The sequence below is a fragment of the Arvicola amphibius genome, chromosome 9 (genome assembly GCF_903992535.2).
Source record: "Arvicola amphibius chromosome 9, mArvAmp1.2, whole genome shotgun sequence".
NCBI classification, from domain to species: domain Eukaryota; kingdom Metazoa; phylum Chordata; class Mammalia; order Rodentia; family Cricetidae; genus Arvicola; species Arvicola amphibius.
Window position 1 is genome coordinate 101912398 of NC_052055.2, and position 15081 is coordinate 101927478.

Genomic DNA, 15081 nt, shown 5'->3' on the forward strand with positions numbered 1-15081 from the left:
CATTTCCGTCACCCCAGAAGATCCCTAGTGCTAGTTTTCAGTGTGCATCTCTGCCCTGCTCCCAGCAATCCACACACTAGGTAGCTTGCCCATTCTGAGCATTTCATAATAAATACAGTGCAGTCTTTCTCCTCTGGCTTCTTCTGCTTAGCATAATGTTAGAGATTCATCTGTGCTGACGCACATATTAATTGGATTTTTTTTTTTTGCTTTTCATTGCTGAGTAGTAAATAGCATTCCATCATCCATGTTTTCTTCACCTGTTTGCCATCAAACATACAACCAAATTGCTTCCATTTGAGGCTGTTAGAAATTCTGCTAGTTCCAGGACAGCCAGGGCTGCTACACAGAGAAACCCTGTCTCAAAGAAAGAAAGAAAGAAAGAAAGAAAGAAAGAAAGAAAGAAAGAAAGAAAGAAAGAAAGAAAGAAAGAAAGAAAGAAAGAAAAATTCTGTTGTTCTCAAGTTTATGTGCAAGTTTTTACACGGACCTGTTTTGACGTTCAAGTCCTCCTTTAATTTTTGTTTTGTTTTGTTTTCTGTTTTGTTTTTCGTGACAGGGTTACTCTGTGTAGCTTTGGAGCCTGTCCTGGAACTCACTCTGTAGACCAGGCTGGCTGGCCTTCCAGGAGTGCTGGTATTAAAGGTGTGCACCACCACTGTCCAACTAATTCTTTTAATGTTATGTTATGTGCATGGATATTTTGTTTGTAAAACATGAGTGTGCCTGGTGCCTGCAAGGGCCAGACGAGGGTGTCAGATCCCCTGAGACTAGAATTACTGACAGTTGTGAACGGGAGCGGAACCTGGGTCCTGTGGAAGAGCGGCCAGTGTTCCTAATTACTGCACCATCTCTCCAGGGCCTGGGCCTGTATTTGTTTGCTTGTTTGTTTTTTAGTTTTTAGAAGACTCCTAGGAGGGAGATAGGGTTGTGCACAGCTTTAATCCTGGCACTTAGAGAATCTCTGTGAAATTGAGGCCGGCTTGATATACAGTGTGATGATTTCTAGGACAGCCAGAGCTATGTAGAGAGAGCCTGTCTCAAAAAAAAAACTCCCAAACTTTTTTCCACAATGGCCATTTTACTTTTTCATAGGAGTATGAGAATCCCCTTTCTCTGCATTCTCAATAATGCAATGATGCTTGCTCGTTGTCTCTTACCACAGTCATTTTATAGCTATCATTATAGTTTTAGTTTGTTTTTCCCAATGTGTTTGTCGTTCACTGGTATCTTGTTTAATACAATGTTTCTTGACATTTGTTGTTTGTTTATGGTGCTGAGGTCAAGTCCAGGGCTTGTGTGTAGGCCAAGTGCTATACCTCTGAGCTACATCCCGCTACCAAGTCTTTCCTTAAACCAAGCTGCTAGATTCTATTGAGTCGTAGAGTTCTTTATACAAGCCCTTTATCAAAAAAGTGATTTTTAAATATTTTCTTTCATCCTCTCATTTATAATTTTCTCTCAGTTTTGATGAGCTCTGATTCAGGGGTTTGGGGCTTAGATTCTGCTTTGCTGTGTTACATAAGAACTCTTCCCTCACTCAGCCAGAAAAAATACCACTGTTTTCTTCTAAACTTCTTGTAGATCGCTTTTCCTTTCAAAAGACAATTCACCTTGTTAACAGCTCCCTGCTGTCAAATGCATAGTTTCAGTGCCTAGAAAATTGCCTCTGCTTCCACAAACTACTGCTAATCTTATGGTCATTTTTTTTTCTTTCTCATGGTTTATTTTTTTTTATATTTAAAAATTTCCATCTCCTTCCCTCCTCCTCCGCCTCCCTCCGCTCCTCTTATGGTCATTTTTGAGTAGCCTGGCTTTTATGTAAGTCCGTCTTCCCTGAGGTCACTAATTAGCTAGTTTACAGAACAATAATAGCTTCTAGATTTTCTACCTCCCAGTAGATTGTCAAGAAAACTCTACTGACATCAAGCTCAGGGGAGGACACTCCATCCCTCCTGGCTGCTGTTGACACCACTTCCTTTCACAGCCAATAGATTATACGTGAGCTTTAGTCTTCCTGTTTGAACAGCTCAGCTCGCAGTAAGCATAGCCCTTAGCTTCTACTGTACATCCACAAAGCTCATGGCCGTGTGTGTGTGTGTGTGTGTGTGTGTGTGTGTGTGTGTGTGTGTGTGAAGCAGTTACTGGGAAATAAGAGTTTTGTGGTTGGCCTCGTCTTTTTCTTCAAGGAGGCCTGTGTAAATCACAAGCTCCATAACATCAAGGCCTATGTCCAGGGTAGTTTTATTTCTCCTGCTGTTCTTGGCAGAGTGCTGGATAGCGAGTTAGCGCTCAATAAATATTTTTTATTGCATCTGTATAATAAAGACAGCATTATATATTAGATTTAATGATGTCATAGGGTGATTTGTGCCCCACTGTTTGTCTAAATCTTGATGAATAGGCACTTGGTGCAGGTTGTCCTCCCTCCGTCCCTCCCTCTGTCCTCACTCTTTCCCTCCGTCCTCCAGTAAGCCCAGCGTGAGAAGTCTGGTCTTGAGCTGTAGCATCTCAGGTTTCACCAGAACAATTCATTAGCAAACATTAGCGACTCTTTATCAAAGTAGAAAATATTTTCTCTACAGTGTCCTCTCTGTTTTAGGAGTTTTAGGTCAGCCTGAGACTGAGGGTGCAGCTCAGTGGTAGATCACTTGTCTAGCATGCACGAGTCCCGTGTTTTCTTCTCAGTCCAACAAAAAAAGAATAGGAATTTAGGCCTGGCAAAATGGCTCGGCAGCTAAAAGTACTTCCCACACAAGCATCACGGCCTGAGTTCAATCCCAGGAACCCAGTAGGGAAGCCAAGTGTGACAGCACGGATCTGTAATCCCAGCACTTGGATGTGGTGGTGGGAGGTGGAGACAGAATTGCTCAGAGGCTCTCGGAGCAGCTGTGCTGGAATGCGTGGAGCAGCAGAAGTGAGAGAGTACAGTGAGCAAGCTTCAGTGAGATGGAAGGAGAGAGAGCCAAGTCCTGGAAGCTCTCTCCGGCCCCTCACACGCCATGGTGCGTGCCCACATGCATGCACAGACACAATAACTGGAGGTGGTGGTGCTGTTTTCATGTTTGTTTTCAGAGACTGGGTCTCACTATGTATCCCTGGCTGGTCTGGAACTCACAAAAATCCACTTGCCTCATGTGCCACCATGCCCTGCTTACAATTGTATTTTAAAGATTTTATTTATTTTTATTTCATGTGAATGAGTATTTTTATGTTGAGTGTTATATGGATGAGTATGTTAAGTTCATGCACCACGTGTGTGCCTGCTGTCTGAGGAGGCCAGAAAGGGCATCAGGTCCCCTGAAGCCGAGTCACAGGCAGTTGTGAGCCACCGTGTGGGTGCTGAGAACTGGACCTGGGTCCTCTGCAGGAGCAGCCGGTGCTCTGCCCTGCTGAGCCATCTCTGCCACCCTAGGAAGCTGCTCTGAAAAGAAACAAGAGTAAGAATGCTGTCTGCTCTTCCTCACCCAAATCCATCTCTTCATGTCTGCAAAGCTACAAAGCTTTAGTGCATTTTGTGTCTGTGTCCCAATACACACAGAAGCTGCCATTTCATTGTGTGATTCAGGGGTTTCGAGTGCATTACCATTATTGGGCAACCATCCACACTATCTCCGGAACTGTGTTCACCTTCCCAAATCGAAACTCTTTACACAGTAACTCCCTGTTCCCTGTGGTAACCACCAGCCTACATTCTGTCTATAATTTTGCCTAGCCCAAGTATCTCATACAAGAGCAATTAAACAAAAAAATCCTTCCTCCATATCCTTTATTATTTTGTTGTTGTTTTGTCTTCAAAATAAGGTCTCACCATGTAGCCCAGGCAAACATCATACTCAAAACTCTCCTGCCTCAGTCTCTAGACTGTAGAAACCGCAGACGTGTACCACCATGACCTGGAGAAGGAAGGTGCGGCAGGCCTGGGTTCTTCATTTGGTCTGCTGGTCCATCCCTCAGTGGACATTTGTGTTGCCTCCATCTTTGCATGGTCTTCTGAGGGATGGAGGGAGTGGTACCGGCATGCAAGTGCAGATACAGTGATACTGTAGAGCCTGTGCTTCTCCTCCAGTGGCACGCGCGTCTACAAGGTGGGTGCTAGGCAACTGCTTCTGTCAACCAGCATACTGTAGCATTCATGTCAGGCCCCAACTCTGGGCAGCCCACATCAAGGCCAAAGAAATGACCCGAAATTAGGGTCTGCAGAAATGATGCCCCTTGGTCCATCAAGGTAGGGGCTGCATAAGTGTCTAACTGGATGCGGGAATATAGGTGTGCTTTGTTCATAACTCTTCAAAACTGAAAATTACCCATTGTTGAAACAGGAAAATAGTTTGTGAGCAGCGAGATGGCTCCGTGGGTGAAGACACCCACGACCTGGTGACCTGAGTTTGATCCCAGGAACCCTTGCAAAGGTGGAAGGAGAGAACTCACTCCATAAGGTTGTCCTCTGACCTCGGGACAGCCCCCTCTCAAACACGAACACACCCTAATAAATTACAGATGCATAGGGACCCCTTTTTTTCCTAGTTTTTCAAGATAGGGTTTCACTGTGTAGCTTTGGAGCCTGTCCTGGAACTCGCTCTGTAACCCAGGCTGGACTCAAACTCACAGAGATCCACCTGCCTCTGCCTCCCTTGTGCTGGGTTAAAGACATGCGCCACCACCGCCTGGCAACATAGGGATCCTTTTAAAAAGAAAAACAGATGTGACATATTTATATGATATAATACTTTACTTTATACAATAAAAATAAGCAGTAACAAACAAAAACATGGGGCAGATCTTAAGGAGAAGTCATACATAGCAAAATGCGTGCTGCTTAATTCCACTTATAAAGTTCAAAAATAGACTGAGGCAGTGGCTCTCAACCTCCCTAATGCTGTGACCTTTAATACACGTCCTCGTGTTGTAGTTAGCCCCAGTGGGGGTGGAATCTAATAGGATGCTGCTCCTGGGCCCAAATGGAGATCCTGTGGGTGCTATTTAATAACTGCTTTTTAAATCTGAGTGTTTGTATTTTATGCACCCTTAAAGTCGCCTTAAAGTGCAGTAAAACATCTTTTAAATTCTCTGATTCTCCAAAGGGAAAGGTTACAGAAAGTCACATGACACAACCCTACATCCAGAGTTCTAGCTCTCTGATGTGCTAAGATAGACTCACTTGGCCCTGCTTGGAGAGCCATAGGGACGAGCTGGAGGTGACCTGTATTCCAGCTTTCTTGTTACTGTGCTCCTGGGCTCTGCAGTTCAGGGATGGAAACCTGAAGAAGCCCCAGCACTCCACAGACGCTAGCTAACATCTGCAGACCACTGGGGCCTGTGACTGCATTCACAAGACCCAGGACATTCCCCGGTGTTTCATTTCCGCCTTCCTTGTGGCCCCAGTGGGATCTGGGAGAAGTGGGAGAAATAAATAGGCCACTCTCCCCCTAGAAGGAGCTCCAGGCGGCCCTGATGCCAGTAGCTGCTTTGCTTGAGTTGTCATAGAAAGTGAAATCAAGATGAACAAAACCTTCAGCTTCTGGAAAGAATCTCTCCATCACAGAACGTCATCAAGGTCCCATGGGGCATCTTTTCAGCTGGAGCTTTTTAAATGGAGGTGGTGAACAGCCTTCCCGGTCGGTGCTGGAGATTTGCTAAGTGCTGACACCTAGCACTTGTATGTCCCTGCCTTTGGTGATTCTCTTACTACCTTAAGCCGTAAGCCGAAAAGACCTGTGAGCAGACTGCTAAATGGAAGTCCTGACTGGGATTTCCTTTTTTTTTTTTTTTTGGTTTTTCGAGACAGGGTTTCTCTGTAGCTTTGGAGCCTGTCCTGGAACTAGCTCTTGTAGACCAGGCTGGCCTCGAACTCACAGAGATCCACCTGCCTCTGCGTCCCAAGGCTGGGATTAAAGGTGTGCCACTACCACCCAGCAGGATTTCACTTCTTTAGATGTGTAACAGGTAGAGTGGCCACCACCCCCTGAGGAAGTATAGCAGACGGTGTGACTACCTGGAAAGCACAGGGACTGTTGTCGTCAAGGACGCCCAGCCGTCCCTGCAAGCAGCTTCATGCTAGAGTTGATGTGTGAGGGAGGAATGGTGAGCCGGCTGCTCTTCTCAGAGTAATACCCTAGAGCAGTGGCTCTCAACGTGTGGGTTGTGACCTCTCTGAGGGGTATTGAAGGACCCTTTCACAGGGGTCACATCTCAGATATCCTGCTTATCAGATATTTACCTTACGATTCGTAATAGTAGCAAAATTATAGTCATGAGATAGCAGCTAAATGATGTTATGGTTGGGGGCCACCACAACATGAGGAACTGTATGACAGGGTGGCAGCCTTAGGAAGGAGGAGAAGCCCTGCTCTAGACTTTTGTCCTGTGGTATACACAGTTGCCGTCCCTTGACTGACTGGCCCAGCATCTCTAAGTTGGGGGAGTGTGTTCCCGCTGGGTTTCTCTGGCTTTGCTCTTTGCAGTGGGCTCTGCCTTATCTTGCTGCCGCTCCTCTTTCAGGGCCTGACTTTCCAGGAGGTAGAGAACTTCTTCACTTTCCTGAAGAACATTAACGACGTGGACACCGCGTTGAGCTTTTACCACATGGCCGGAGCCTCTCTCGATAAAGGTAATGAAGCCCAGACATTTCTTTCTTGAAGCTATAAGCATTAATCTGTATCCTTTAGGTGAGTGGCTCCCCTTAAAATGTCAGCTTTTTAGGCATTGCCCTTTAGTTTCCTCTTTTTGTTTGTTTATATGTTTGGTTTTGGGTTTTGGTTTTGGGTTTTCGAGACAGGGTTTCTCTGTGTATCTCTGGCTGTCCTGAAACTCCCTCTATAGACCAGGCTGGCCTCAAACTCAGAGACCTGCCTGCCTCTGCCTCCCAAGGGCTGAGATTAAAGGTACGTGCCAGCACCACCAGGTGGTTTATTCTCTTGTGTTGGCCTTAAATGAGCCTTACACTTCACCCAGAGACACCAAGCTCCGCACATGCATTGGATGGTGCAGTGGACAGGGCAGACCGTCACTGTGACGTCTGGAAACAGGCGTGAAGCCAAGCAGAGAGAGCTTCAGAACCTCCCTCCTCTGAGGCAGAGTCAGGGCGTGGGTAACGTCATGTTGTCATATGTCATATGTCACTTCGTCAGCTGTATGTCAGTAAGGCTAGAAAAACAAATGAGATGGCTCTGCTTGCAGCCAGAACTCGTTTCACTTTTTTTTCCTTTCCAATTCGGATGCTTTTTATTTTAATCTATCTATATAGTTCTTTAAAATAGCATTTGTTTGCTTAAAATAATGCCTCCTCTCATTTCTGTAGGCTCTTTTTGGGGAACCATGATGCAGATGTCATAGGGAGGTATTACCAAGTCCTCCTTCCTGAACAGCTTTGGCTGTGTTGCCGGCTCACACGGCAGGATTAGATACCATGTGCAAATCCAAAAACATAAGATTTAAAGTCAGAAGTTACAAAAATAGAATTAATAAGCGCCTCTAGGTTTTTTTTTTTCCTCCTCAACTAAAGCCAACGGAACCACTTAAAGAAAACTGTATGGGATGAATCACTATCTATGTTAAAATTATAGGGTGTACAAAATAAAATGATTCAGGGTAGTGGTAACGAAGAGAAATGCAACCTAGTGATTAAAAAGGTGGTAGGGGAGTTTCTTTCAAATGACTTTGGGCCGTTTACTGAGTAAGATGGCAGGCCTCTGTGCACTCACACGCTTACGCCCAGAGGTGGGGTGCAGATTACAGAGCCTGACATGCAGAAATACATTTAGCTTCAAGGCCTGTGGTGCTGGGTCATTTACTTTGACGTCTTGGTTTGGTTTATGTGTTTTACGTTGGATCCCCTGAGCGTACATTGATAGATATCAAGGGGGTAGGGCCTAGCTTCATGCCAAGTAACAGAATGAACCGCATGCCTGTGTCTCCCAGGACTGCTACAGAAAATTACCACAAACTTGATTTAAAGCAACAGAAATTTATTCTCTCACAGTTGAGTGTTAAAGTCATGGGGCGTGAAATGAAGATGCTGGCAGGACCGTGCTCCCTCCAAAGGCCGTCTAGGAGCACCTGCCTCTTCAGCCTCTGGTGGATACAGGCCTGTTTCTTGACCTGTGGGTACATAGCGACCATGTCTGTCCTGTCTCTATGTGGCCTTTACCTCTACATCCCTAAATGTCTTCACCTACTTGGTCTTATGAGGTCTCAGAGCCCAGGTAGTAATCCAGGCTATCGTCATCTCGAGGTTCTCAGCCACAGCTGCACCGACCACATCCGTTCTCAGCTAGCTCCAACGCCTTGTGTCACAGCATCCTGGTTTCAGCTCTTTCCAGACAAGGTTTCTGTGTGTAACAGCCCTGGCTGCCCTGGAACTCACTCTGTAGACCAGGCTGGCCTCAGACTCACTGAGATCCGCCTGCCTCTGCCTCCCAAGCACTGGGAGTAAAGGCATGCGCCACCACCGCCCAGACATCCTATTCTTTCTTATAGCATCTCTCACTGAGTTTGTGTGGAGGTTTGCACATTGCTGTGTAGACTGTCTGCCATTCAGACTAAATCCTTATGACTTCCTGTGTATTCTCTATGCCTAGAGCAACACCTGAGATAGAATAAGTCTACCTACAGCAATTCCAGCCCTTTCCTTCTCTCTCCATACGCTGACCAGGTCTGCACAAATTCCAAGCCTTTCTTCCTCTCGCCACAGAACTGTGTAAATTTTAGTACTGAGATGAACCCCAGAAGAAAGGACACATGGTGCAGTGGTTAAGAACACAGGCTTTAGGCTGAGAAGTGGCTCAGTTGGTAGAGTTTTTGCCTACTATGCACAAAAGCTCTGCGTTTGGTCCCCAGCACCATCTGCTAACCCATGAATGTTATCCCAGCGTTTAGGAGTAGAGAGGCAGGATGGGAATCTCAAGGCCAACTCCAGTTACATAATTAGTTGAAGCCAGCCTGGCTTCAGGAGACCCTGTCTCTAAAGAACACAGCCACTCATGTCATCCTGCCCCAGTTTGTCTTGGCTGCTACCAAGTACAGGCTGGGCGGCATTGACTTGTTCTGTGGTTTTAAAGTAAGGATAAAGATACTAACTCATAGGGTGTCATAGGACAAATGCATGCAGAACTGTCACTTCGTGCGTTTGCTAAAGGTCCTGTTCCAGTGTTGATAACGTGACCACAGTGTGATGCTGCTCGCGTGTTTATTTAGCCAGCAACACAGCTGCTGTGCTGGCCATGGGTTCTCCTCTCATGAAGCTCTCAGGAGTGGAGGCAAGATGAGTACGCAGGTGTTCTAGTTAGCATGGGAAGTGCTAATGAGCTGGGAAATGTGGAGACTTAGGGTGGAACCCCGACACCGCTGTGGGCACAGAAGGAGCTGAGCAGGGCCGAAGCAGCCGACCCTCTGTCCTGCCTCTTCTCAGTCTCAGATGCTCTCGGTCTCAGCTGTCTCCTTTCTTTTCTAGAAAGGTTAAGACCTTCAGACACTGGCATCTTTCCGAGGCCCTGGCACCGTGTCCTCCTTGGCTAGTTTGGAGCTCACAAATCAACCCCGAAGCAGAGTTGAGCAGTTTCCCCAAGCAGCGGAATGATCGATATGGTAATGAGTCCTCCCTAGGTTTGCAGAGAAAAGTGCTCCATAATCTAAATAAGTTGGAAAATGCCAGCGTGGCACAGGATTTCTCCCCTAAAGCACTGTTCCTGCTAGCTTTTAATATGCTAATGTCCGTTACTAATCCCCCAAAGGAGGGATGCAGTTGCCAGACTTGATTTGCTCCAAAATACCTTTAGTACCTTGGAGATTAATGATGCTCCACTGAATAGTTCAAGAAGTCCAGACAGGCAGCAAGTACAGATGGGTGGATATATGATCAGAGAATATGACCCAGGGATAATATTGGAAGTTTCATTGAGGTGGAGTTGTTTGGTTTGGTATGGTTTGGTTTGCTTTGGTTTGATTTAGGTTTGTGTGGACCATGTGGTAACCACTCAGATAAAACTCAGCTAAGAATGCAGTGTCTCTGGTGAATCCTGACCTCCTGAAGACATGGCCTCCAGTAAAGACTGGATTTCCACTGTAGGTCATCTCTCATTTCTGTTGCTCATTCATGCACATAAAATCAAATGCATTGCCTCTGTCTAAATTATGTAAGTAATCTGCTGGAGAAGTAATGGGAAGTTGAGCACAACCCCTCCCCAGTGCCCTCCTGCGATGATATAGTTCTCTTCTAGCCGGAGCTCAAGAGTGAGCTATTGCCTCTCGATCTCAAAGCATATCTGTTTCTGCCGGAAGAGTGAAAGGTCCAGGTCCAGGGGCCCTGGCAGAAGGCCCCTCAGGGTATTAGATTTGGTCATTGTGTGCGTCCAGCGTGTCCCTCGTGTCCTCCGAACTGTAATACGTGAGAATAATCACAAGTAATGTCTGCTGCCTTTCTTACTCAGACTCTCGCACATAGCTACTTCAACTGAAGGTTCTCATTTCTTTTTTCTATTTTGGGACAGGATGTCACTGTGTAGCCCTGGCTGTCCTAGAACTCTGTGTAGACCAGGCTGGCCTGGAACTCTCAGAGATCCACCTGCCTCTGCCTCCTGAGTGCTGGGATTAAAGGTGTGTGCCATCACCGCCCCAAGCTTTTCTTCGTCACTCTGTAGGGTGAGAGAATAAATATCAAGTCTGTGGCATAGCTCAGGCCAGATGTTCTTGGCAGCCCCAAGGTGACCTTTGAAGCACCGTTCTCACCATCAAACGATTCTAGTTTCTTTTGTCTCGGAAGTGACTCAATCACAAGGGTAACCTCTAAGAGTTGCTGTGGCTTCAGATTCTCTGAATCTAACATTTAGAGTAAACACCTCAATCTTCTGCCGTTTAGGTCCTACTGATTTGTTGGGGGAGTCTGAAGTTACTGGTGGGGTAGACAGTTTCTAGCTCCTAGCAGGCCTCACATTCTGAACAGACGCATTAAACAGACACGCTGGTGCCTCTCTTGCAGTCTAAGCGGTCTGAGGTGTTGCCCTTTCGCTGCCTCTGACACCGCCGCACGTCAGGAACCCCAGAGCAGCTGTCACTTCATAGCAGCATCCACGACAACCATAACGTTAAGTGCTTTGTATACGTTCTTTCTCTAATCCTTAAAACCTAGACTGTGTAGGTGGCATTGTCCCCATTTGATGGGTACAAGAATAGAAGAGGGAGTTTCTTGCTCCTGGCTGCCCAGCTAAATGCTGGTAGAGTCATGATTTAAATTCACATCTCCTTAATCCCAAAGTCTACGTGGTCTCCTGACCATCATCTTGCCTCTCAGTGTATTTCAAGATTCAGGTAGAGCCCGAGAATCTCTGCTGATGCACATCCCAGAACACCGTGCAGGTGCACCCTTTGGAGCCACGCTTCACGGTAGCCTCCAGCTCTTGGCTGTGTCTCCCCAGTTGCCTTGGCTAAGCAGACACACTGGGGCAATGGTATGACTAGGTCTTGTTCTCTCGTCCAGACAGGCCTCATGTTCATGGCAGGTCTGTGACTCGGCCTTCCAAATGAATCAGCCACCATTAGGGTAAGAATCAAGCCCTGCTGCTGAATGGTGGCACACACCTTTAATCCCAGCACTGGGGAGGCAGAGGCAGTCAAATCTTTGTGAGTTCAAGGCCAGCCTGGTCTACAGAGCCAGTTCCAAAGCAATGAGGGAGAAACAGCCAAGAGCTTGTCTTCTGGAGGCTGCCATGAAACACGGCCCCAAAGGTGTTCTGGACTATACATCAGCAGAGATACTCAGGCTCTGGAGCCCAGGCTGACCTCAAACTCACAAGCAGTCTGCCTGCCTCTGCCTTCCAAGTGATGGGATTAAAGGTGTGTGTCACTACCTCCAACTATAGGTAACTTATTTTTTTAGGTAACTTTTTTAATAAATTTTTTTGTTCATTTGTTTGTATGGGTATTTTGCCTACATGTTTGTCCTGGAGACCAGAAGAAGAGGATGTTGTGTCCTCTAGAACTGGAATTACAAATGATTGTGAGCTACTATATGGGTTTATAGAACCAAACCCAACTACCCCTGAAAAGCAGCAAGTGCTCTCAACCACTGAGCCATCTCTCCAGGCCACCATAGTTAACTTCTTACACTCTTACTAACTTAGATGTTCTAAATTCTTAATTATAAAGAACTGAAGCTTTTTCTCAGTTTCATCGTTATCTAAACATGAACCGTGTTTTCGCCTCTTTATGTCCTGCTCAAGGCCTAGACAGTTCTTTGCACACACTAGATGTTCAGTTAGAACAAACAGTAAGAAGTGAGAGAAGTTATTCTCACCATGGGCAGCCCCCGCAAGAGATGGCAGAGTGTCCTAAGATCTGTCCCCACTGTTCCTGGTGACAGAATGCACCGCACCGACAAAAGCATCTGGAACAAAGGTTTATGTCAACTCGCAGTTCGCAGGTGCAGTTCATCATGGCAGGGTGTCGAGGTGACAGCCGCGTAAAATAGCTGCTCCAGTTATGCCTGCAGCCGGGGAGGGGAGAGCAGGGAGTCCTGACTGCAGCATGGGGTGGCAGGGTCACCTGCAGGAAGTCCTGAATGCAGCACAGGGAGGGGGGAGAGCAGGGAGTTCTGAATGCAGCACAGGGAGGGGAGGGGAGAGCAGGGAGTCCTGAATGCGGCACAGGGAAATTGGCTCCATTTTCATTGTTGTGGCAGAATCCCTACAAAACAACATAAAGAAAGAAGGGCACATTGAGGGTGTAGTTTGTTTGTTTGTAATGCAGTTTGAGAGGGTACAGTCCATTGCAGCGGGGCTCTGGCTGTGGCAGCGGGAGGGGTTATTTTGTGTCCACAGTCAGGAAGCAGGAGGAGATGAACCCTGGTGCTCAGCTTGCTTTCTCCTTCTTGACTTATTTTTTAATATTTATTACTTGTATGTGCATTGGTGTTTTGCATGTGAAGGGTGTCAGGTCCCCTAGAGGTGTACTTACAGACAGTTAGTTGTAAGCTGCCACGTGGGTGCTAGGAATTGAACCCGGGTCCTCTGGAAGAGCAGTCAGTGTTCTTAACCACTGAGCCATGTCTCCAGCCCCTCCTTTTTGACTTTTATTCTGTCCCAGCCTATTGGGTGGTGCCTCTCATGTTCAGAATGGGTCTTCCATCCACAGCTAAGCCTCTCTAGAAGCTTCTTACAGACACACCCAGAGTCGTGTCTCCTACGTGAGTGTAAATCCAGTGAGGATGGCAATGATGGCCAACCATCATGTCATGGCCTAGACTTACATTCAAATCCGTGTGCAAATGGACTAGTTTATAATTATTGGATCAACTGAAAGTCAGCGAAAAGCTGTTGGAGTCCCAAAGAAAAGGTGGCAGCTTTTACTTCCTTGTGAGAAAATTTAAAACTTAATCAGACCGTGGCTAGGGCCTCCACCAGATCTCACTTGTGCAGCTTAGAGCTGTGGCTGCAGAAAAGGGTAACGCACACCTGAAAATTGAGGGCAGCTATATATAAAGTGTGGTGCGTGGAGCCCGGGACGTTCCCAGTCCAGTCGTAAACACCACCGCTCCCACCGCTCTGCAGCCACAGCTTCCCACCGCTCTGCAGCTTCCTGTCGCTGGCTGTGTAATAAAGGAGGGCCAGCTCTACAGCTGAGAGTTGGCAAGTGAGGCTGTCGGGAGCCTCCATGCAGCCTTCTGGAGTCCCTGCTCAGATCTTGCTTGTGTGGCTCCAGTTTGTTTTTTAGATTTATTTTTATTTCATGTGGTTTGGGTGTTTTGCTTGCACATATGTCCTACATGTATGTCTGTGCACCACATGCATGCCTGATGCCTGCATGTATGTATATCTGTGCACCACGTGCATGCCTGATGCCTGCAGAGGCCAGAAGAGGCTCTGGATTCCCTGGAACTGAAGTTACAGACTGCTCTCATCCACCATGTGAGTGCTGGGATTCGAACCTGGGTCCTGGATCTTCTGGAAGAACAGTCCGTACTCTTAACCACTGAGCCACTCCCCAGTTTCTCTCCTCAGATCTTAGCATGCATGGCCTGTAATCCAGGTTCTCAGTTGTTGGCAAAATTTCCCTTTAGGACCAAATCCCCCTTTTCCTGCTGGTTGCTGATTCTACACAGGCAAATCTAGCCATGCACCCTCTGACAGCATCCCCTTCTTCTCAAGTTGCTAGGGAGACTCCCATAGACGAGACTGGCCAAGCCATCACCATGGCTGTGTAAAGTAATCCATCTGCAGGAGTGCTGTGCCATATTCAGTGTTCATATTCCTGCCCACACTAAACAGGATGGGCCTGTTTGGGCCACCTCAGCATCCTGTGTGCCACATTAGCCAGTGATTCCAGAAGTCCTCACTTCTAGTTTTATCCTCTTTTTAAGACTTTTAAAAAATTATGTGGGGGCGGAGGAGCAACATATGCGTGTGTGAGTAAGTGCCCACAGAGGTCCGGAGAGGGCATCGGATCCCTGAGAAGTGAACTTGGGTCCTCTGAAAGAGCAGTGTGCACTCCTAGCTGCTGAGTCATCTCTCCAGCCCCGAGTTTTTAATTTGAAGGCTTCTAAAGATATGGACATTGTAAGCGGCCAGAGCTATTTCATCGTAAAAAAAAAATAAAAAATAACATGGAAGTCATAAAGTTTTAGTACTGGGAGGGAGTTTAGAGATTGTTTTATTTAAACTCCCACTCTACTGCCCTTGACCTACAATAAAGTCATCAACTCAGAAGGAAACTGACTTGCCCAGATCCCAGCTAGAGTAGCACAAAGCCACAGAAACTGAAGTGTTCTCATCAGCGTGCAGCACCCAGAAGGACCAGGGATGTTAGAAAGCAGCCTCTGGTGGAGAAGTGGCTCAGCTGTTCAGAGCACTGGCTCCTCTCCCAGAGGACCAGGATTCCGGCACCTCTGTGGTCTCTGACAGTCATCTGTAACTCCAGTTGCAAGGGATCTGATGCCCTCGTCTGGCCTTCTTTAGGCAAACACATGGAGTACACATGCAGGCAAAACACTCATATACATATAATAATAACAATAATTTTTAATTAAAAAAAGAAGAGGTTCAACACTTTTATGTGACAAAAGAAATAGAAGAAAATTCAAAGTAAGGATCT

General features: G+C 46.7%; 1 protein-coding gene across 3 annotated transcripts in view; it reads left to right on the plus strand.

The window, feature by feature from the left end:
• The window catches only part of Micu1 (mitochondrial calcium uptake 1), a 146054-nt gene that overhangs the window by 120450 nt on the left and 10523 nt on the right, over positions 1-15081 (plus strand). For all 3 annotated transcript variants that reach the window (XM_038343014.1, XM_038343016.1, XM_038343015.1), the window contains one exon: positions 6502-6610. In XM_038343014.1, the coding sequence (XP_038198942.1) occupies positions 6502-6610 (109 nt within the window). The remainder of the gene's footprint in view (positions 1-6501; positions 6611-15081) is intronic.